At 37.7% G+C, this 23,907-nt stretch overlaps 1 protein-coding gene across 1 annotated transcript in view; it reads left to right on the top strand.

Annotated features, from left to right (window-relative positions):
- Positions 1–23,907, top strand: part of LOC104531157 (adhesion G-protein coupled receptor D1-like) — an 80,545-nt gene that overhangs the window by 22,654 nt on the left and 33,984 nt on the right. Inside the window, exons 4-8 of the mRNA XM_010175961.2 lie at positions 8,555–8,658; positions 11,408–11,519; positions 16,819–16,972; positions 22,262–22,328; positions 23,358–23,424. Coding sequence (XP_010174263.2) covers positions 8,555–8,658; positions 11,408–11,519; positions 16,819–16,972; positions 22,262–22,328; positions 23,358–23,424 — 504 coding nt within the window. The remainder of the gene's footprint in view (positions 1–8,554; positions 8,659–11,407; positions 11,520–16,818; positions 16,973–22,261; positions 22,329–23,357; positions 23,425–23,907) is intronic.

The raw sequence follows: 23,907 nt of genomic DNA, 5'->3' as shown, positions 1-23,907 counted from the left end.
CAACATGGAGTAAGCTGCATTTCAAAAGCACTCCAAAGAAAATTCAGACACTATTATTTTACTTTGGGCAGCTTTACTTCCTCTCATCAGTCAGTGAGGCCCTATGCTCCTGCCAGGAAACATGCCAGCCATCTGGCAGTTTTTATTTTTATAGTGATCCAAAAACTACAAAGCATGCCAGGCTATTTGTACCATCTGCCACATAAATGTCATTTCAGCAAAAGGATGGTGGACACCTGGGGACCCAGAGTTCAAAAATCCTTTTAAAGGGGAAATCATTGTCTCCCACAGCAAAATAGAGTTTGAGGGTTGGGTCCCCCCCCGCCAAGTGACCAATGCAAGACACGACTGTAATATTTATGGCTCCTAGACCATTCTCTTAATTTTTTTTTTCTCTTTCTGTCTTTTCCAACTGTGAGGGTATAAAAATGACTACTATAAAGTTCACAAGTGAATGGACATTTCCAGCAAAGTAATAGTGTCGTACAATCTGTGGTAGAAATTGTTCAGGTTTTTAAACACATTTTCTGCATTTCTAAAGCTAGAAATTACTTCATTTTTTATCCTGTTTGTAGCTCTTGTTCCATAATTCAAAAGGGAGGATAAATCAATATATTTCAACCTGCTCACCAATGAGCTGTAAAGCAGAAAGGTGTTTATAAAGGGGAAAATATTTAAAAATGTGTCATCTTGCAGCTAGAGCTATAGAGACAACCCATAGCATCTTTAGGGAGCCTAGGATTTTGAAAAGGCTTGGGGATTTGGCTGTGAGGTTCTATTTACAAAAGGAAAGACATCCTAAATTTCTTCTTTGGGGCAATATCTGTGTTTTTATTTTATTTTTCATTGTTATAGCTGAGTTTGACAGCAAGTTTAACAATGTATGGCTGACTGAGAACAAAGTGCATCTATTCAAGTTTATAAAGGCTGTTTTGCTAATGTCCTAATATTGTGAAATGCTTTAAAAATATAGGGGATAGGTGTATAATTTGTAAGTTTGGAGCATTGTTTTCCTAAATCTTATATTGCAGTTATTAATCAAACATTGCACTGAGGGCACATTAAAAAAGCAGTCTGAAATTATAACCTTTTCCCTTAAATTTTTAAGCCAGCTGAGACTCAGATTATATACTCTAATAGGACAATGAAATGGAAATAATGTGACATTCTCCGATTTCTGCTGTTTTGTGATTTTAATGTAATTACTTTTCTCAGCATGCTTTTCATTGCTGGGAACATAAAAAGAAGAATGCCTTAGTCCAGTAATTTTTCTTTTGTGTTGCATATTTAAAAATTGGATAGGCGTTGCAATTTTTTTGGTCCTTGTTTATTACCATTGACAGTTTATTTAACTGAAAAGATCTCTACAGACAGTTTAGACAGCCCTTACCCATCAGATGAACAAAGATAAATCAGCCTATGTGTTTATTCTAGCATTGCTTTGTAAACTTTCTTTGCTCTTTCTCACTCTCTCCACTTCTCTCTCCATTTTATTGCTGTGAATGTTGTCCCCATGGAGCAACACATCTCACTGATGTGTTCACAGTATGATTGTGCATCATATTTCTTTTGTTCTTACTATACTCATGCCCATCTTCTGAAAATTGAGCACTAATCTTGATTTTAAACTCAGAGTCATTGTTCAGTCTTTTGCTATTCCATTTCTATGCCAGTACAGTTCTCTTGATTTCGATGGGAGGAAGTAGGAGACTTTCTGATTCTGTCCTTAATTCCATAGAATTACATAGAAAAAGTTGTACTAACACTGCAGGATACTAAACCCCTCAAATTCCTTAGAGAATTGTTTGGCAGTTACTGAATTTCACTTAGCAGAGGAGAACAAAAAATGACTTTATTTTGGAAAAGCACAAGTGCTATAATGGTCAAAAGAACTTTTTTGTTTGAGGAGCAGGAAACAGGACTCTGTTTTAATCAGAATGCTTAACAAAATAACGTAGACTTCCTTTCTATGGTGAAAATGAAAGCACTGAGCCATTTGGCAGCTCGATCTTCTTGCTGACTAAAGGATTTCCCCATGCAGTATAAAAATGTCATGATACTGCACCTTTATCCATCACTCTTCTTTGTTGAATATCTTTAAATTTAATCATTCTGTACTCCTGAGTTCAGTCTGTCTTCTGTATTGGCCTTTTTATGCCCTTTCTCCCCAAAGCGTGGAGTAGGGGAAATTCAAGGCTGGGTACCTGGAGACTCTTGGCTGCAGTGCAGTCCACAGCTAGCCATAGTCCTGAATTGAAGTGGACATTTCTGAATCAAAGCCCAAGCCTGGAATAAGGGAGGTAGACATACTAATTTACACTGAGTTTTACTGGGAGCTGGGTATTTAATTATCCTCAAGTGCTCTGAAAAATCTCCGAGTCTGGCAAGAGACCATCATTTCTCTGCCTGCAACAGCCTGCTGGACCCACGCTGGGTTTTATTCTCCTCTTAGTCCTCTCTGATGGACTTTGGTTTGGCTGTTAAGTGGAGAACAGGATGAATCTGGTCTTGCTGGAACAGAAAGTAGAGAACAGATGGACAAGTCTTAGGTGTATAGGCAAAAGTAACTCCTTCAGTTTCACAGAGGTTAATTTGCCGTAAATAGACCATTTAACATTTCTTGAGACACACTGCAAGTCTTAGGCCTGAAATGCAGGCAGAAAAAACACTCCTTTGTGTTATACAAACAGAGATATGAGGAAGAACCTGCAAATATCTGCTTTTCTGATCCCAAAACTTTGTTTTAATTTGATACCACTTCCCAACTTGAGTCCTTCCTCCCTGCTATGCTTCCTTCAAGCTTCATTTGAACTAAAATCTTGCTGTGTGCGATTTGTAATGAGCAGATTACCTACTGTTTGATGACATCTTGCCCAGAACTACTTTAAAAGACTATGTGGGCTTTTAAAAATACTAATTTATACTTTGGCAGAGATATGTGGAAAATGCTAAATTTTTCATGTCACAGTGAAAAGTTCTAAACAAGCAGCCAGCCACCAGGCTGGGCTGGCTATAGGAAAATGTTCCTTTAATCCTGAAAAGCCCCCTTCATAGAGCTTTATTGCTGATCACCAGGAGTTGTGGAGTTAATAGAGAATGGGAATTCAAAAGCAGTTCTGCTGGAAATGGCTGATAAAGATGATTGCGCTGCAAAGTGTGACTCTCAGAGGCTTTTTTTTTCTCTAAACTTGTAGTACGTGGTACATTGTGACACGATAAAAGAAGTCTCTGAATTGTTAGACTGGTTTTCTGTGAGCCATTAGCTATGGCTCCACAAAAACCATTCTTGTGGTCTCAGTGAGTAGACTGAGCCTCCTGAACTAAATACAGATGTTAATTTGAAAAAAACCCCATAATATTATGCACCTAACAAAGTGCTTGGCATGCTGAAGGAAAACAGAGATTTGTAGTGTTGTTATTATTTAATATATAAATAAAGGCCTCACTGGACTGAAATTGAATTTCAGCAGCCTTTCTGGAGGTAATTAAAACCATTAGCTTCATCAGCCAAGGCCAGTGTTTTAATGTCTCTGAAATGCTCAGGCTGCCAAAATCAATCATTCATCCTTTTCTTAAATGGATTCAGATTGCATTTTAAAGGTGCAGCTTCAATAGTGTTTGTCTGAGCCTTAATTTTTCAGCCTTCCCTCCCCTTCCTTCCCTCCCCCCAAGAAATGTCTCATAAGATATTGTTTCAAGCCTTTGCAGAAGGGTTTGAGAGTGGATTTCATCCCAGGCTGACAGCTGATCATCTCATGGCAGATCTCAGTCGTTTCGATAAACAGGGTAAAAAACATACATCATTGTAAGTAACTCCATGGTAGGAATGCTTCCTTGAGATGGAAAGCTGACCAAAAGGGACACAAAAATATAACTTGCTCTTATGTTTGGATTTGGGCAAAATACAATTGTTGTGTCTTACGTTTTCACCGTAAACAAATAACTCTGGTTTCATAATATGTATATGCTGTATAAGCACATGCAAAAATTCATATTCTGTGTTCTACCAGTAAGTAACACTAAAATACAAATGATAGGCATGATATAGTCCTTAGATTGCAGGGCTCATTTTTTAAGGCTGTAAAACTTTTTTTGGTTCAAGAACTTGTCTTTTATTGGAAGAAGATGAATTGCTTTTCGAAAAGGAGATTTCAAAAGTATTTTAGACAATGAAATTACTGCTTTTGGTTGCTAAATTATGAAGTCGTAATTTGGTATATGGACAAACCTTGTTATAAATATTTGAACTCAGCCCTTTATCTGACGTGTTGCCTCTAAAGGCAGACACAGAGGGATATTTTGCAGTATGTAAAGAAGAAAATTTTAGATTGGTACTTCCCCAAAATGTCCCTTCCTCTGGAGAAAGCCAAAAGTATCCCCTTTGCAAAGCAGAAAATGTGCAGTCAACTCCCCGAGAGATGAATAATTAGAAAAAGGGACAAGAGTGCAAATTTTTATACAAAAGAAAGGAACACCTGGAAGGGGACACTGAACAGAGCACCCTGTACTGCCCAGACATGTCCTCTGATCTGACCAGTGCTGGTTTGTGTTTCTGTAGCCCGTTTAGCTTTTCGATGGGTGGTTGCACTGTGTTGTACACAGTTGCTCATTAATGTTACATAAATAAGTAGGTTTTCTGTTCTAGATATAGATCAAACAATTTTTCATGTGTAGCCTACTGAACAAGTCTTTCAGCCTCAACTGACCTTCTCCAGATACTCCAGAGATGAAAAGTACCACCTCATTATAATAATATATTTTCATCTTCCTGTGCAGTTATTTTTAAACAGACAAGGTAGATGTCCCTCATTTTCTTGTTATTGACAACATCATAAAGGAAAAATATCTATTTAGAGTCTGAACTAATATCTCTCCAAGATCATTTCTCTGGCCACCCAGTTGCCTGTGGGTTTCCAAAATAAAAATTTTAAGCAATGTACTAACTTATTTTATGAGTGACTATGAGGGTAAGACAATAGACTATAATATTGCAGATGGGTGTGACTACTGAAACCATCAGATCTTCGTGCTGTTAGTGACATTTGCAAAGTAAAGGATGTTATGGCCTAAGCTAAAAGGGTGGGACTTTTATACAGAGTATGAACATTTGATTTGACTGTTTGTCAAAGCTGAAACTAAGAAACATCTGTCTTTTAGTGTTCATGATGACTAACACTGAAGGCTGCATGAGCTCTTTTCCTAGCTTTTCAGCTTGCTGCAGAGTAAGAAAATGACTTTATAAACTCAAAGAAGCAAAACTTTTTAGAAGAAAAGAATAATTTAATGTAGATTGGGACAAGTATGAGAATTGGGCTCATGGGACTACTTCCCAGATTGCTCAATGTTTTATTTGGTACTTTTTAATGCTATTTTCTTTAGTAATAGCATTGCAGCCTGATTAGCATTTTTGTGCTGACTACAAGATCATCCCAAATTACTGTTTTACATTCCACGTCATGCACAAAGTCTGAAAATTTTCAAAAAGACAAGCTGAGGTAAGATGAAATCAGGTCGTATCAGAGCATTGGAATTTATAGGAAATTGCTTCTTAATTGATGATGCACAATGCTTTGACAATCCCCGTATTTCTAAAATACTGCATGCTTGTTATTCCTTACAGTGTGAACGTAGACACACAACATCCAGCTGTGCTGTAACAGCTGGGTTGTGAGAAGTTAGTAAAGACCTGATATTTTAAATACAGGTCCTCTTCTCTCCTGCACCATATATCTCTATTTAGAAATAAGCTTCCACACCCTGGAAATCATTCCAGGCCTTCTTTTCATGCTGTATCCTTCTCCCTGCAATTCATATCACCCACAGAAAGGAGCCCACTGTGAACAGGGACTGCTCTCTTGCACCCCTCCAGCCCAACAATTCAGTCTGAGAATAGATATCACAGGCTCCAGCTTTTCCTTAATAAACAAAAAATGGTTCAAAACTACCTACAGCCTTTCTGTCCCTCAGATTAGGCAAAATGAGAATATAAGCTACTGTGATGTTGCTTTTGAAATAGTTGTTACCAAACTGATGTGGGTGTTGATTTAAGAGCATCATTCTTAAAGCATCATCAGATTTTGGTTGCATTTACCACAGCAAGAGCAATTTCCAGTTCATAGATGTGAGGACCTATGTATGTTATTTTAGGTTTGAATTAATATTCTACATTTTGTTGATAAGATTTTTTTGTTTGTTTGTTTCTTTTTTGTTTCTAAATAATACAGGCTCCACTTGGGAGAACTTGATTCATGCCTTGTCTTGCCCTGCAGGGCTTTCTGGAGGAAGACTGAGCTAAAACCTGGAGAAAGGCTTCTTAGAGACATGTTAGTTATGATAGAAATTAGTTAGAAACATATATTTGTGTGATCATTATTTGCTCTTGGATGTACTATGGAAAAAAACAAAGGCTTTGATTTTTGCCCATTTCCACTAGATGGATCCCCTGTATTTTCTGTAGTTGCATGTGGCAGTAAGACATAACCTCTCCTCTGCAGATCTTATCCGCCTTTGCTAATGCAAACACTGTGATAGACCACTGTAAATCTAAATGAGCACTGAGCTGCTTTGACCTCTGCAGGGAACATTTTCTGGCTGCAGGTGTTGAGAGTGAAAGGAGTGAAAGAAAGCCTTGAACTGCTGAGAAATACTGATTTGAGAGTGACTTGAAGCTGGAAAATCCTCCTCTGCTCCCCTCCTCCCTCTGTAGAACTGCAAGCCACCTGTAGCAAGAGAAAGGGATTTGTATTGGAGCAATCAAGAAATAAGGTCCATGCATTTTGGACATGAATATCCCTGATGAGGAAATTACTTCTAAACTGCTCAATTTACCACACAAGTTATTCCTATTTCAGGAATAATCTGTGAAGACTGGCTATACATGGCTTCTCTGGGGGATGATAGGAGCTCTTTTGTAGAAATCTTATGGACCTTTTAAGCTGGTCCAGCACACAGAGCCCTTTTGTTTCTGTAATTGATACTGTGCAAGACAGGGAAAAGAAATGTGTCTTTGGCTGAAAGAGAAAAAATACTAAAGAGCTGCATCATATTTCCTAGGAACGGTAACACCATAGCAACAGTTGTCTTCCAATGCTGCTGCTGCATCACTTAATAGCTCTCAGATTGCTGCCCAAGCCACAGTCTCTTCTGCTGTAAAACTTACTGCACGTGAGCTGATACCATTGGCAGATAATGACAAGAAAAATGTACTCATACAACACATCATTTTTGTCTGTATTTTTTTTCTTATAACCTCATGGGATGTTATTTCTCTCCTTTAAAAAGGAAGTTTATTGGTAGAACTGGTTGGGTTTGATAATCTCAGATGAAATAGTTTGTTTAGGGGGGAATTTTTATTGTGTGCTGAGAAAAAAATCGAAAATCCCAAACTGTGAGAAAGGTTTATTTTTTTTATTAGGTAGAGTTACTGTAAAAAATTTGGAAAATATATTGCTCTTTTCAGTATTTTTCAGAATAAATAAATATTTTTAATGAGTTTTCAGCTAGGAATTTAATTTATAGTAAATAGACATTAAAATAAAAACAGTAATTCAAACATCAAAATGTAAAACTTTTTGATTGACTTTTTTTTTTCAAATGTTCAGTTTATGAAAATGTCCACTCTATCCAAATCCAAGTCAGGAAAAATGTTTGAAAATTCTTCTGAGATGAGAAATCTTTTTCCTGCCTAGCTCTGTTCTACTTATTATATATTAATACTGCCTGGCTCCCTTTGTTGGGTGTGGCTTTTTTGTCATTCTTTTATGAGAACTTGCATGGAAAATTAAAATATACTTTCTGATTAATTTAGGATAAATGGTCAAAACACACTCCTATTCCCCTACTGAATCTATCCAGGTTTTAACATAGATCTTAGTCTCGAGCACTATGGAGTTACAGATTAAATGTTCATGAAAATTGAATTACTCCTACAAAAGATGCCTGTAGGTAAAAACAGAGGCTGAGACAAGAGGCTTATGCTCCAGCTGCTCATGTTGGGTCTTTTCTGTGGTTTTCCATTCTGTAGATGCTTCTTCAACAAGAACTGAAAACACGATACATTAAACAAAACAAGTGGGTTATGAATGGCTCGTGATTTATGGGTTATCTTGGTTTGTCAGCTCTCTCTGCAGTGAAGCGCTTCTGGTATTTGCACAGTGATGTAAATTATTGCAGCATGAGAACATTAGCAAAGTGCCCTCCGAGCTGTGAAAGATCTCATTGCTGACATTGTTTGTGCAGCCCAATAAACCGCTCTAATCTCAGGCTTGACAATATCCCAGCATCAGAAAAACTAACTTATTCTGAGGAAATATGGATTTATGAAATAAGAGAGGGAACCAAAATGCCATGGGCATATGAGTGCCCTGACTGTGTGATCAGTTTTGGAGTTGGCTCTTCATTTCCCATGTTAGAAACAGCAGTGAATGATTGTGAACATCAGCTTATATATGGGTGGATGGAGGAAGAAACACCATGTACAGGGAGGCTGACCTGCTGTTCCATAGCATAATAAATCAATTAATAGTTTTTGTTTCATTTTTTTCTTTGTGTACAGCTAACAAGAGAACACCAGGTGGCCCTCTCCTCCATCACTTATATTGGCTGCGCTCTCTCCATCTTCTGCTTGACGATCACGCTGGTCACATTTGCTATATTGTCGTGAGTAATTTTAACTTAATACCTGCTGAGCAACTATAGTGCAGAAAGCCAAGCACTGCATTTCAGGCCACTGTTCAGGATCCCTTCAGGTTCTCAGGATAAAACAAAGGCTGTTAATTCTACAACCTTCCTTAATTAGATTCTGCACATGACTTTGTAACAGTTGGTTGGTTAGTTTTAAATTACTTTAATTTCCTGAAATGGAGTGGTCTTTATATAGAAAACTATTTCCAGCCTGTGAGGGATTTTTGGGGTTTTTTTTAAGCTCTCCATGTTTTGCTTTAGTTCAGGAATCTTGCAAGGAGGCTGTAGGAGGGCTTGGTCTGGAGCTCAAGGCAAGTACAACATGAGCAAGGATTGCAGGATCACCCCTTCTTCCGCCCCTGCGTACTTCTTTGAATTTCTTGGAGTGCACAATCCGTACTTCTTTCTGCTTTTCAACTGTCTTGTCTGTAAGGCAGTGTGTTTATAAAGCCAAGCTCAGAAAGGAAGGCTCAGTCAACATTGTCTCATTTCTATTTCATACAGCTTGTGCACAGTTACATCATATAACCCAAGTATCTTGCTGTTCTCTGTTAAGCTAGTTTTCTAATGTGTTGCTTTAGTAGGCTGAAGGACACTATAGGCAGTGTGAAATTCACTCCCTGGCCTATGTTTAAATCCTCTGGGTCTCTGCAACATCACGCCTGTAACACGGTAGCGCCTTTGAGGATTCTGCACTGCGAAGGTTTCTGCCATGGGACATTTAGAGTCTTTATGCCTGTTTATATTCCAGTGATAACTGAGACTGAGGCCCTGCTAGGCTTGATAGAAAGATTTCTGAAAAAGCTTTCATAGAGGTTTCTGTCTAAATGACAAATAGAAAACCTGACAAAGGGTGAAGTAACTTGTCTGAGGATGTGCAACAGACTGGGAGCACAGCAAGGAATGGGACTCTTGTCTCCTTTCACACACTAAACCATGTTCTTCCTACTCAAGTGTTCAATTTTTTATTTCTGTGCCTAGGTATGTCTTTTGGACATCCAGTTAAGAGGGCAGTTTCTAGGAAAAAGGACTTGCTGAAACCCAGTAAACTGACTGCAATGTTTGTTTGTTCCAAACCCCATATTATTTCCAAGTTTCAAGATCTGTGTTGGCCATACTTGGATTAAGTGTGTCACACATGGCAAAATCTACTCTAAGTCCAGCATCTGCCTATCTGGCATTGCATTTTTGGCATGTTTAGGCTAAGGCGAATGATCTGCTTCACTTTAGTCTGAGTGCAAGACTGGATCTCATACTGTTTAGAAAGGAAAAAGGAGCTAGTATTGCTGCAGCGTGGCTGAAACTCTTCAAGAAGCTGGAAGCAAACAGAAGACTTGGAAAGAGAGCTTGGACCCAGCTGACTGTCATAGGGTTAAGCACCCCACCTACATGCAGGATCATTCAAACTGCCAATTAAAAATACTATGATTGGGTTTTCACTGGAGAGCAGGGCCTCATTAAGCAGCTGAAGTGAAATTTTGCAATGCAGTGTTAGATGACCATGAGGTAAGCGGAGAGGAATCTGGCAAGTTCTTTGCTACTCCACGTACTGGCAATGATGGCCGCTTCCCAGGAGGGCAGTCCTGATTGCCTTCTGGGTAACGATGTTCCACTTTGCAACTACATGAAGTTCCTTATTAGAAAGTCATTGGCACCAGGCAGCTCAACCTGTCTCTTTGAATTACTTGTAGGACATCAATAATTCTTGTCTCCCTTCTAACGGAGCACTGGCTACAACAGTGCTGGAAGAGCAGGGCTGACAGCAAAGCCATCGTCTGCATTATCCAGTCTGTGTCACCCTGTTGCAGAGGGCACACACGATGTGTCACCAGCAGTTGCAAAAGTCATCACAATCCATTGTGATACAACAAAGATGGGAATGCGTACTGTTGTGTGGAGGAAGCACTGCCGTTCACGTAGCCAAATGGTCCAGCTCTCCTGAAATGATTAAAGCTGTCGGTGGGGGCTGTCAGGCAGTGTGGATTGAAATAGAAAAGCTATTATCACTAGTACTGTTCTTTTTTAAAACAGAAGAATAAAATTATGCAAAAAGCATGACATGTTCAGATAAATGTTTGTTTTCTACTTCTTATTTCTGGATGAGAACAGAAACACAAGGTCAGAAGATTCCCAGGAAATTCATGTTCTTGTCAGATTGCCAACTGTTTTTTGCAAAGCCAGAAGAGAGAGATTCAAATGATGTTGTAATCAAGGTCAGGTCTCTGTCAGGATAGGCACTGCCCATCCGTTTAAGGAGCTGTAGTTCCCTTGCTCAGAAGCTGGTAATAGTAAAGTAAAAATTGTAACCAGAGTCTTTTGACATTCACTGATTTCTAACACAGGCTAATACTAACAAGATAACCAGAAACTCTGTGGCACAGCATGGGCTAGACAGTGCACTGTGCCCTACGCTTTCTGGGAGGTGCAAATCTGATATTCTTGATGGCTCAGCATCATTCAGGATCAAGCCCTTTGTTAATGTTCTATCACAAGTCATTAGCAGAGCTAGTTAATGTGCAAATCAGTCTTTCTACTGCCTTCAGGATGGTAGCAGAATATGCAAGAAGCTACTCCATCCTGATGGAAGGAGTACTCAAAAGACATCATGAAAGCCCCACCAAAATAAGTGACCAAAAGCCAATCAAAATGCTCACTGATAAATCAGAAATACATTTGTGCTTCTTGGAATACTGTTTTATTAATGTATCTTTCTATCTTCTACCAGGTCTGTCAGCACCATCCGCAACCAGCGCTATCATATTCATGCCAATCTGTCCTTTGCTGTCTTGGTGGCTCAGATCCTGCTTCTCACCAGCTTTCAGTTCAGCCCTGGAACAGTAAGTGCTAGAAAGAGCAATTGTGTTTTTTGTGAGGCACCTGCATGGAATGAATGACACAAGCCACATGCAAGAAAGTGTCTTGCATGTGAGATCTCCTATTTTAACATGCCTTAGCCAAAAATTACGTCCTACAACACTGGATAAAGCCTTCTGTGCATCCAAATAGTGTTATCATAGTATCCAGCCATGTCTTGATGTTTGAAAAACTAAAGGAGATACGCACCTATCAGATGGAAAAATCACCATAGTAGTGGAGTGCATTTCAGCTGTGTGTTCGAATGACATGGCTGATTTCTGCCTGACACTGCTTCTGCTTTCTCTCATCCATTGTCTGTATTGAAAACTGTAGGAATATCTATACTGGATAAAATTGCATGAATTTTGTATTTAGATAAGGTATTTGTATTTCTGTTAGGGTTTTGTGTTGGGGGGGTTTTTTTTTGGGGGGGGGGGAGTAGTGGTGGGTTTTTTCAAATCGTCTATTTTCTGCTATGGTACAGTTTGCTTTTTTTTTCACATTAAAAAAATCATCTTATTCCTCTTGGAAGTTAATGAGTTTCCTGATGGAGCTGTGGCAATTTCTTCTGCTTTCTTGGAGAGCAAAACAGAAGGTCTTTGATTTTGCTCATAAAGTTTTATTTGTGTGGTAGAATATGCTGTTTTTCTGAAATTAGAAAGTTATAGCAACTATTGCTTTATTAGCCAGAAGTGGCAGAAAGCATCACCTCTAAGTATCGCTGTTTAAGAGTTTAATCCGACATCCTCAGTATCACAAAACACGTATATACTTCTCTGGGCATCTAAGGCAACCACTTAAGCAAATGACTAACACCTTCATATTGCTTACATGGTATTTAAGCTCTAGGCATGTGTAGGCTTTTCCTACCTGATCCCATAGATCAGAACTTGAAATTACAGATTGATTTTATGGATCTGCTACTACAGGTGGAAATTAATTATGCAGGGTGCCAGGGTCTAAACCATTGAAACAGACATCTGAAACAGCTCGGTTAGATTAAGATGAATATGCCAAGTTAACAGTATTACATACCAGTAAACCCAATTTGTTTCCACCGCTGTGTTTAAAAAATGCTGTTCAAAGTAACATTGGGTCTGTTGATGGAAAGTCCCACCTGCAAAAAGCAGAAAAAACCCCTTATTTTAAAATAATCTTCCAGTGTACTCTGGTTTTTTAATGGTCAAATCTTGGCTACTTTGGTAACCTGCTGTTGCTCTACATTAGTTTTGACAACCAGCAAGCAGTTTCTATTAATCTTTTATCCTTTTTATTCTCAGTACAAGTAAAAATAAGGTTTACACACTCTTTGTTTTGCCAATACAACAGCTACTTAAATTTATATTCAGCTTAAATGGATCCCTTGAACTTCTGTTAAGTTTATAAATAACAATAATGTTTGGCTATTATTACCTGAGGATCTAAAAGCACTTTGTAAAACTGAGTTCATACTTTTGCTGTTTAACATTCACGTAAGTCCTGAATGAGTAAAATAATGTACAAGGGAGAAAATGGTAGGGAATGGTTTAGAAGGAAAATAAAATGGAAACATTGAAGAGCAACAAAAGATATAACTTGAAAGTGAAGATAATGGAAACCAGGCATTATAATAATCCTCTCTAAGTATAGAGCTAAAATTCTGCTGAAAGGCCATAGGCTTGAGGGCAATAAAATGTTCACTCAGCACAACAGGGTGTTTTATCCTCACAGTTTTTTTCTTTTTTATCCATTTCAGATTTTCAGACAGTCCAACTGAGACACTTCAGATAATGTGTAAAAGTCTCTTTACACCTTATCAGGGCCAGCATCAACTCTAGTCTTTTAAGATACTATGAAATACTAGTTGAGTTTCCTATTTTAGTGGGATGTAGGTATAGCCCACGTTCTCCAGACTTGTCCCAGTGTCCACCTACATTTATAATGTGCCTTGTCCACACACAGGTATCTTGCTTGTTCAGTTAAGCAGAAGTAGCTAGGTTGTGAAACAGTCACGTAGACTTAAGTTTCAGTTAAATAGGTGAGTATTTTCATTTATCTTAAACCTATTAAAAACTTACTTTAGTTAAATTGAAGCAGTAGCACACAGAAAGCAACGCTTGTTTTATGCCACAGACTTTCTGAAGTGAAACACTTCACAGAAGCCATGGACATTTCAGCCCTATCTCCTCTGTAACAGCAGTAATTGTAGGGCACAATGCTGTGAAGATCTTAAACTTGAAAAGTATGATGTACATATTGTCTGCTACACTTTTATTTTTATTTTAACCTCTTGGGATCAGGAGTGTTGTGATTCATCCTTTTTTAAGTCTTACGTCCTTATCTTCTGCATGCTCTGTTCTCATTAGCTTTGACATCGGTTTTAATACCTTTAATTATTGCTTTAATTGACTGCAAAATGGTGGTTTATAAAAAGAGGGAGGTGTATTTACTCTGGAAGGTAAATTTCTAAATCTTCTGTTTTGTCCAAAGATGGATGTACCCTCCCTTGAGAGGACAAGTGGTACCAGTTCACCTGAAGAAATGAGTGCAATAGGGACTGGATCGTAGAAACAGGCCCTGAGCTGGCATCTCTTTCTTGCATGGCTGCCTTTAGACTCCATCCTTTTCCCATCTCCATCTCTAGGGATAGTTAGTTTTTGATTCCAGAAATAGCATACAGTATTCCTCTGGTACTTTCAGATGTATTATAATTTATACTAGAGCAATTATCCTTTTGTAGAGTAAGGGTAATTTTTAACCACAAAACCTTATTTCCATGAATAGGACTTTGAACTTTCTAATATATCCAAGATCATATTTTTATTTTATTTATTTTTAAATCTAGTCCTTGATAGTGAGTATCAATAGTGCTAAAACAGTAGTTCTAAATGATCATGGTATATTCCAGGAGGGCAATTATTCCTGAAACCAGGATATCTTTCTTCTAAAGAAAGCAAGTATCTTTGCACACTTTTTTTCTCCCAATACTGCCAAGTCCCTAAGATCTCTTTGCTACCCGCATGGCAGTCTAGTGACTTCCCTTAGACTTTCAGCAGTGGGTGGATTTGTTTCTTCAGAGAGGTTTGCTCTTAGTTAGTTACTCTCTGCTATAGACTAGAGAGTAGATTTATTTTATTTTTTTTTTTAACAGAATCCCAAACAGCAGTGTGCATTTAAAAATAATTAACCATCAATATTTCTTTGGGCTACTAAAGCCTTCCACAGACCTGAGCATGTTTATGGGAGAAAATGAAGTATTATTTAGACATAGGAAAATGAAAATTGAAGTATAGTGTGCTAGGCAGCACTGTGTTTTTCCATCACAAATAGAAAATTTAATGTGTCTACTATTCGCAGTTCTGCATCAGTGTATTGAGCTGTTTCTCACTCAGTACTCTGGCATGACATTGCTTAAAACACTTCCAAATAGAGAGATGAAATGAGCTACTTTTGTTTATGGTATATGTGTCTGCAGAAATCAAAGACTGTGTATCAAGGCAGCATATAGATTGCAAAGAAGGACATTTTCAGAGGATTCTGTATAATGCAGTAATTTGAAAACAGTATTATAAGTTGAATTTAGAAAACATATGCAGATTTACCTTTCTGTTTTAAGACTGTCCTCAGTAAACAAATTGCTATTATTTTCTGAGAAGCCTTACTGGGAGTCTGCTTTACTTTCTCAACAAGTATAACATGATAGGCCTTGCTGCTGGCTGCACTGATTTTTCTATTTCCACAGACTCACAAGTAGTCAAATGTAGGAGTAACAGTAATGAGATCTCTCTTCTTACTGGCATTCTACTAAAAGTGGTGTGCATCATAAGATACAGCAAGGAACACCTGCTTGTTTTTAATATGTAAACTCACAGCTTTTCAGTGCCTTTTTCAAGAAGGCACTTCTGTCATTTAAGAGTACCTCCAGAGTAATAATTAAGGTACAAGCACAGAATGAGTAGCAACTTTGCTATGGATTTTATGCAAAAATCTACAACTTAGTATTACACAAAATTATATATAGACCAGCCTCCTGCTACTTCACTATGTTTTATTTTTCTGCTGTTTTGTGATTCATATTGTTTGACTACTCAAAAATTGGAAAGTATCCATTTGACAGAACTAGCTTGTAAGTCAGCTTTATGTTGCATATATATTTTCATGGACTAATCTTCTGGTAGAAATCAAAAGGCATTAAAATTGATTTCATAGCCTTATGATAAAATTAACTGGAAAGGTTTTGACAGTTTTTGTCAATAAGCAAATCTCGTTTAGTTATATGTTACCAAACATTGCAAAATACTAAAACACTTAGAGATCTCAGTTACACAAATTAAAACCAAAGTTATTGCTTTTAAATACATGTAGTCACAGTGGATTTATATTAGAATGTCCTTGCACTAGCACAGAACCAGCTGAGTACAAGTAAGAAGGTGTGGGAAAGCTTCAGTTTTCATTATACTATCAAGCCCCAACATTCTAATTTTAATTCCTGTACAAAATCCCAAACCATCAATAAAAAGAATAAAATGCCAGCACAGGGCAGCTAAGCTAATGCAACAAAGGGAACTAATGATTAACATCTGAAGACTTCTGTGGTAGCAAACTGGTTCCTACTGGCAATGCTTCCTCAGCACACAGACTCCACCTGGCTGAATACCTTACTGTGACTTGTCCAGGTGAGGAAGGGAAGCCTTGAAGAAAAACAAAAAAGTCTTCCAATTTACATGGACTGCATGCAAACAACCCCTGTGAAATTCTGTAGATGTCACAGAAGGGATGTTACAACTACAGAGCAGAGTGACCATCATCAGTATGCTACAAGATGCGAAACTGAGATATAGCTGGGATTTGTTCCAAGAGCATGTTTAAAATGTTCCTTAACTGAAAGCAAATCAGACAAGGTTATCTTGTGGTAAGATCGTTGGCAGTCACATCTGTTCAATTACTGTATGAAGAGCAAAACGACTTGTGGTGAGACATCCTCGAAAAGCAATTAGTGGGAAAAGGAGAATGTGCTGTGCGAATGCATGAGGAGTGGGGAAGAAGAAAGGATTAGGTTTTCCTGTTTGTAAGATAGGCTGATAGGAGACTTGGAGAAAAATGTAAAGCTCTCTTTGAGGGACAACTTAAGGAAAAGCCAGGTCTTAAACTCAGACTGCTTGCTATAATTTTTTGAAATGTCTATATTATTGCTAATGGAGAGGTATATGAGACTTTTACAGAATTTCTAACCAGGACAGACAGGCACTGGAATACAATGTGATTTAATTATTAATTTGTTAATTTTTGTTCTTAATTTAGGTGCCTTGCAAGATCTTGGCCATTCTCCTTCATTTTTTCTTCCTGAGTGCTTTTGCATGGATGCTGGTGGAAGGATTTCATCTTTACAGTATGGTGATCAAAGTATTTGGGTCAGAAGAGAGCAAGCACTTATATTATTATGGAATTGGATGGGGTAAGCATTTAGTAGCTGGTTGCTTTAAGTCCTCTCACTGTAGGACAAGATTATATTCAGAAGCATATGTAAAATTTCATCTTTTGATCATAGTTTGCCTTACCGAGAGTATGTCTGTTGGATGAGAAAGTGCATAATTTTTATGACTGTAATCAGACTTCAAAACATATAGTCCCTCAACCTAATTCCACTGCAGTGGATTCTGTGATCTCACTAGGTCAGATCAGATCCTTACTCACCAAATCAATAGCAGGAGTGTGGGAGGGAGATCTCAATGCAATGGTATGTTCTTTTTTTGGTTCTAACTCACAACACTAGCTTATTTTATCTGTATTCTGCAATCCATACATAAAAAATAGGTGTAGTAGCACAGGAGCATCACAAGACTTCATTAGCTTATGTTTTGAGCCTTGAAATCCTTAGGTGAAAAAGACTAAGTGGAGTAATTAAACTTTTTCATGCCTATAAACCCAAAAGTAAGAGAACCTAGACAAGCTGAGGGTTGAAGACACTGGAGATTTGTAGACTCTTCTAGAGTGAGTGCTAAATGTAGAGAAAGCTGCTGATGTTAGAGAAGTTTCTTGTGGATATATTTAATTGAGACCTCATGGAATACAAATACCAGCAAATCAAACCAAAGAAAATGTTCTTGTAAGCCCTTGAGAACTCTTTCTCCTTCAGAAAGATTATGTAAAAAGCCAGAACAGTTAATAAAATAACAACTGGCATTTAATTCACTGGGGTATTTGCTTATAGCAGATGCTTTGATTAAGTCAATTTACAATCAATCATTATTTACCTTATGAAAATAAATTAATGATTTAAATGTGCCACAATGCACCTTTACCATTCTTTTCTGGCATTTTGTGTAAGGTTTATTTATTGTAAAATGGCAGTGGTCAACAAAGTGATTTAGAAGATACAAGGATAAACATGGCATCTGACTGCAATATGACTAGTAGTAAATGTTGCATTTTGCCTCATTTTATTGCAAGATGATTGCTACCACTCAATTAGTAGTAATTAGCACAATGAGTACATAGTGTATTGGTACATAACCCAATGCAATGTTAAATGTGGCTACTAGTCTCTTCAGTGATATTTTGAGTAATACTTTGGACAATAAACCCTCAGGCCCAACAGTAGGTATTTGTCAGCAAAATTGTACGTAGCAAAATACAGGAGGCACCAGCAGTAGAAGTTTCTACATCAGTTCTAGTAATGTTCTTCTTGGCAAGGATTGTGTAAGAAGCTCAGTGGCAAGCTCTGTTTCTTAAATGTAGTAAAGGTAGTGTTGGAAGCAGACAGTGGAAGACATAATCAGGTTTTGTCCTGAAATTATTTTGTTTGGCTTTTAAAATGAGGGTAAGTTTGCATTCAATGCAACTGTCAAAAGGAAGCCGAGCAACTGTCAAAAGGAAGTGAAAGAAGTTGAAGACAAGGATGTCTCATTTCATCTTAGACAAAACAGATAGTTCATTTCTTTGTTCTTTGCTTTTAATTGAAGTGTGAATGCATTTGATTTGTGCAAACTCATAGTTCCTGGAATGATGACAAACCCAGATCCTGAATTTCAAAACCCAGACCCATCATTTAATCAGAAACACTGGGCTAGGTACCTGTGTAGAAGTTTGAAAAGTCTATATTAATGACAAATGAAAACTTTAAGCAACTGAGGAAATAGGGACAAGGAACTCTGCACTGAGTATCACTGATCTAACAACTATTGAGATTTCTGAGAGATATTACTCCTGTAAAATGAATTCAACAGTAATCAGAGAGACAGGATACCAAATGTGCAGAGTTGATTGAAGTTCCTGTGTATTATCTTTAGCCTCAAGGGTGCTAAAATTATCTCAAAGAATGCAGTTGTCAGGAATTCAAAAGAAGGGCAATTTGAGGAAGGTGATAATATCCTACCTCTAAAACTACCTTGAGACTGATTGGGGGAAAAAAATACTTTGTTGCCTCAGTGATTCAGCATAACACACACAGATTATTGTAGTAAAACTTTTCCCACCCACCCATTTGTAGGACGCTGATGACAGAGTTTGTGATAGCAGAGATTTTGCTGTGGTACTTTGGCTTTCATGTTCTCCTATTTTGGATACTTTCCTTTGGACACTGCCTTAGAATAAAGATTTTGTTCTGAGTCTCTTTTTGACAAAAAAACCCTAAATTTATTTGCTGTTGCTTGATGTAGTCCCAGACTTCTACACAAGATACATTGTACCACAGCAGCAGAAAAAGAAAATAGTAGAAAATGAACTTCTACAAAACAAATGGGAGAATATACTTTCCCCCATCAAGCGAAGTAGATCTTTTCACTATTGGAAGGAAATATACTTTCATTTGTGTGTAATGCTTCATCTTTCTCAATAAATGACATACTTAGCCTTTTAGAATTAATGTCCTAAAATTGCTTTGAATTGTCTGCCACAGTTTCTATAGCCTGTTTTTTTTTTGCTATGTATAGAAGACACAGATGCTTTCAAAATACAGCATACAGATTTACAGGCATTTTCCATTTTATTTATCATTAGTGCCTCAGAAACATAAAGCAAATGGATCAGATGTGAAGTTTAATGCTGAAGAAGAGGATCTAGCTGACATTCAGTTTAGACTTCACCCTAGTGACTTGTATTTGGGCTGAATTCAGGGAGAATTTTGTCTGAGCAAGGATTGTGTTATTTGTCTTCCTGTGCCAGGTATTAACAGTTTATGCCTGCTCTGCAGGCTGTATTTTGATGCCAAGTTTGGGAGGTTGCTTTAAATTAGCTGACTTGGGGACCTGGAGAACTCAAGCTGCAGCAGCACACGGCTCTGTGTGGGTTGATTTACCCCATTTGAATGTGATGCTGTATTGCTCTAGGACTACAGAGACACAGATGACACCAGTGTCATAGATTAGCTGCCAGGAAGGTGTGCTCGAACATTTTCATCTGATGCTGTGCTCTGGAAAGCACGGTCTATTGCATCATAAATTTGGCAATTTGGAGTAGGGTTGGTGAGCATATTTGTAGCATCTGCTAACTGAGAAAACATTCAGATACAGTAAAAAACTGTAACCATAATTCTTTCATGGATGATAACCAGTGCCAGCACAACATTAACATTACCTATTATGGGTGTAGACTAAACTTCACAGCCCTTATGTAATTATTACTGACAAATGATTAAGCAAACACACTTACTTTTGTGTATAATATATAATCCACATGAATTCTTCAGTCTAGAGCAAATCTCATGATCCCCTTAGGTTAAATATGTTTTTTTTCAACCTTTATGGAATTTATTGAATTATTGTTTCTTAAAGGAAAAATACTCCAATTGCATTGTACCAAAATCTTGATTCTACATCCATTTCCATCTACCATTTAAATCTTGTTAATGCAAAGAAAGGGCAAACACTGCACTATAGGCTGCAGACCATTTCATTCTCACTGACTTAACAGCTCTTTTTATGCAGATGACTGCTCTATGTTTCATCTGCATAAGTTTTATTATCTTCCAAAGGAACTGTGTATTTAATTTTCTTCTTCACTGCCATGTAAAATTGATAAAGAGTCATGCTAAATCCTTTGAATATCCAGTGTCTGACTTGGCAAAAAAAAAAAAAGGCAGACTAGAAGTATAAAGGAGAGTTAGTTGGGCACAGGTATTTTTGCTTCCGTGACAAAGTCCCTGATGTAAGAAGACAACTTGCATCAGAAGACAAACACCACCAATCAATAATGTCTACTCAGTAACCGAAGATGTGATTGGGAATGTGTAGGCATACCTGTGGGACCTCTAGTTCAGATAGCTCACATAGGCATGGCAGACCGAGTTTCAGCAGATAGGCTTATGTCTGTGTTTAATTGCTCTGTTGAATACAATTATTTTTTATTTTGCTCAAATACGTGTAGCAATTTCCTTTCTTAAATAGGCAAATATGATGGTAAACTAAAATCTTGCCTTTGCTTAGGTCTTATACAAATATTACTTCAAACGAGTTATTCCTGATTTGGACAAGCATGGGAGAACAGAATCAACTTAATGGGATATTAAACTCCATCCTGTAGATTGGATTTAAAAGTCTAAGACCTAAACAATGTCTGTAGATGCTGTTTCTTAACTACTAAGTATCTTTCTTTTTTTATAAATACAAGGCACTTCTAGCCATAATCATTACAAAATGAAAATACTTCTTCCAAAAATTATAGTTCTGTTGTTACAAGATGGGCATGACAAATTGCTTGTCAGAGAATTTTGTAAAGCCTTATGCAGAAAACCTGAAGAATTAAAAAGAAAATTGAAACTTGTATAATGTATCACGTATAATACTCTGTCTGGGACCTGGTTATTAAATTCCATAAGATGATAAAAACCCAAACCTTCACATTTTATTAAATCATACAGGACTTAACAGACAATCATTTAATATTTAAAGGGATGAGATTTTACTATATTCAGTGGCAAGAAAAACTTTGCTTCCTCTCCAGCTCCTGGCCTGGAAAGCTGTGCTAAAGTGGCAGAAGAGGGTATCGCAGTGCTGAGGGCCAGAGACACGCAGCTCCCCTGACAGCACAACCATAATTGTCTGGTTTTGTTTAATTCCTGTGTAATCCTGTAAAACACTCCTCCACCTACCAGGATGCAACACACTGGAACTGTCAAAACCCATCTGGAGACTTAGTCTACTTTAAACACAGAAATCTTGTAGAGCTATTAAATATTTATGTTACAATAAGTCTTGGTTGGGTATCAGAGTGGGACCTGAATGTGCTTCTGTCTCTTCGTAACTGTCTCTTGCTTCTGTGTGTGATGCTCTAGATAACGAAATGTTTCCATTTCTGTCCTCTTGCCCACTAATCATGCACCCCTGTGAAAAACTCAACTTTGGTTTTGAGTTTATTTTGAATTCTTGAACAAGGTGCACTTACTTGGGGGAAAGTGGTTAAAATAAACTTGATATTGTTCCTCAGGATATCACTGCTTGAATAAGAAGAGACAGAAATTACAGAAACAAAAACCGGGCTGAAAAAGGACTATGATTCTCAGTGAAATTAGCACTAATTCAATTTAACTGCTAAACTAGTGCTTTATTGAAAAGTCATTTTGTTTGTCTGACATTAATTGATTAAAACATGTTGTATTATACAGCTGCAGAAGGGTTTCAAGTTAGACTTAATTCTAAAACTACTCTGAGCTGTTTTGTTGTCCATATGAAATTTAGCTGAACTTGCAGGATTTACTGGAAGATAAACTTTTCTCACTAATATTTCCACTGACTTTGCCTTTTTGCAGGCTGCCCACTGATGATTTGTGTAATTTCTACAACACTGTCCCTGGACAGCTATGGAGAAAGTGGCAAGTGAGTATGAAAATGACTTCACTCTAGGTGCAATAAGGATGAAAAATCTGATGGGGAGAAAAAAAAAATCATAGATCTGTTAACAGGGCTCTAGTTCTGCAAGATCCTGTTGAGAAGTAGGGGAGATAGCCTGAAAAAACCCCAGCTGCTGTACAGGCATATTCTTAGACCTGTAAGTCTCGGGTTTGCTCTTTACTGCTGAGATGATGCACAAAAAGGTCCTGAGATGTTTTGCCTACTTTTCCCTTTTGCTGCAGAGGCATAAAGCCTCCTACAGTGAGCTCCCTGCTTACCCCTCACTCAGAGTAAAGCACAGGCTGAAACATTTCTAACAAGGTGAGAATAATCTTTGATTAAAAACCTTTAATTTTCTGAAAAAAAAAGAGGTTAAATATCTGAAGATCTAGAATGGATATTGTTAAAAATTTTGAGAACTGATTTCCTTTCTAATTTGAAAAAAGAAAAAGAAAATTTATCTGAGAAAACACCATAGGATTCAATACCATAATGTAAGCAACAGATCTGGAGCAAGGGTTATTTTTTGTGTGTGGTGAACTAGCTCATATCGTCAGTGCTGTAGGAAAGGCGTGTGAAGCTGACAGCGTGTTTCCCAGCCTCTTCCTCACCCCCAGCCAGGCAAGGCAGGGACAGCTTCAATTTGTCTCTTGCTACGATGACAAGACTCACAGCACTGAAATGAGTGCCTGTGATACAGGATACAAGAACAACAAATAGCAAATAAAACCTTTCCTTTCTTCCCATCTTTCCGCCTCTAATGCTCTTGGAAGGCGTGCTGGGGCAGATAGCTGTCACTGACTCTCTGCAAGATACAAATCAAAATGAGATCCTGCCTTAGATTCCACGACTGCAGGGGGGAAAGGAGCTTCTTATTGATGCTCTATCATGTTTCTTGCTTTTAAAATTCATCAGTCTTTTTGCACTCTCTTTTAGTATCTTTTTAAAATTAAGAACATTATTAATTAAATGACTGTGTGTTTAATCTGAAATCATTCCAATTTTTCTCTGCAGCTGCTGGCTTTCACTAGAGAATGGAGCAGTCTGGGCTTTTGTGGCACCGGCATTGTTTGTAATTCTGGTAGGTAAACCCATGGCTGGTGCTGGTTTTTCTTGTATGTCTGTGTCAGGCACACAGCAGAACTAGCTGCAGGTCTGATGTTAGTCCTTGTGCCAGGCCAGTGAATGATTGAACGACAGAGATGAATGGTCCAGGATTATTTTGTTCCTCCTCTGATGTTTGTGTTATACACAATTGTTTATTAGTTTATAAATACTAATTTTCACACCATTCATTTCACTATTCCAAGACAAAAATACAATCTAAAATACTGGGAGAGCCATCTCCTGAAACAGCCCCGTTGGGTCATTACTAACTGCGTGGAATCGAGTAATCTCAGCAATTTTAATAATTCTCAGAAAGATCCCTCAAAAGAACAGTCTGTGGTTTGTGTTTCATATACACCAGTAAAATCTGAAAGGCTGTTTCCACCCCACTGGTACTGAAGCTTTTGCTTGTAGAGAACTCAATTTTCCCAGCAAAGCTGAGTGCCCTCAGTGAAGA

The sequence above is a fragment of the Antrostomus carolinensis genome, unplaced genomic scaffold, assembly GCF_000700745.2.
Source record: "Antrostomus carolinensis isolate BGI_N321 unplaced genomic scaffold, ASM70074v2 scaffold30379, whole genome shotgun sequence".
NCBI lineage: Eukaryota > Metazoa > Chordata > Aves > Caprimulgiformes > Caprimulgidae > Antrostomus > Antrostomus carolinensis.
This window is presented reverse-complemented; position numbering and strand designations above follow the sequence as displayed.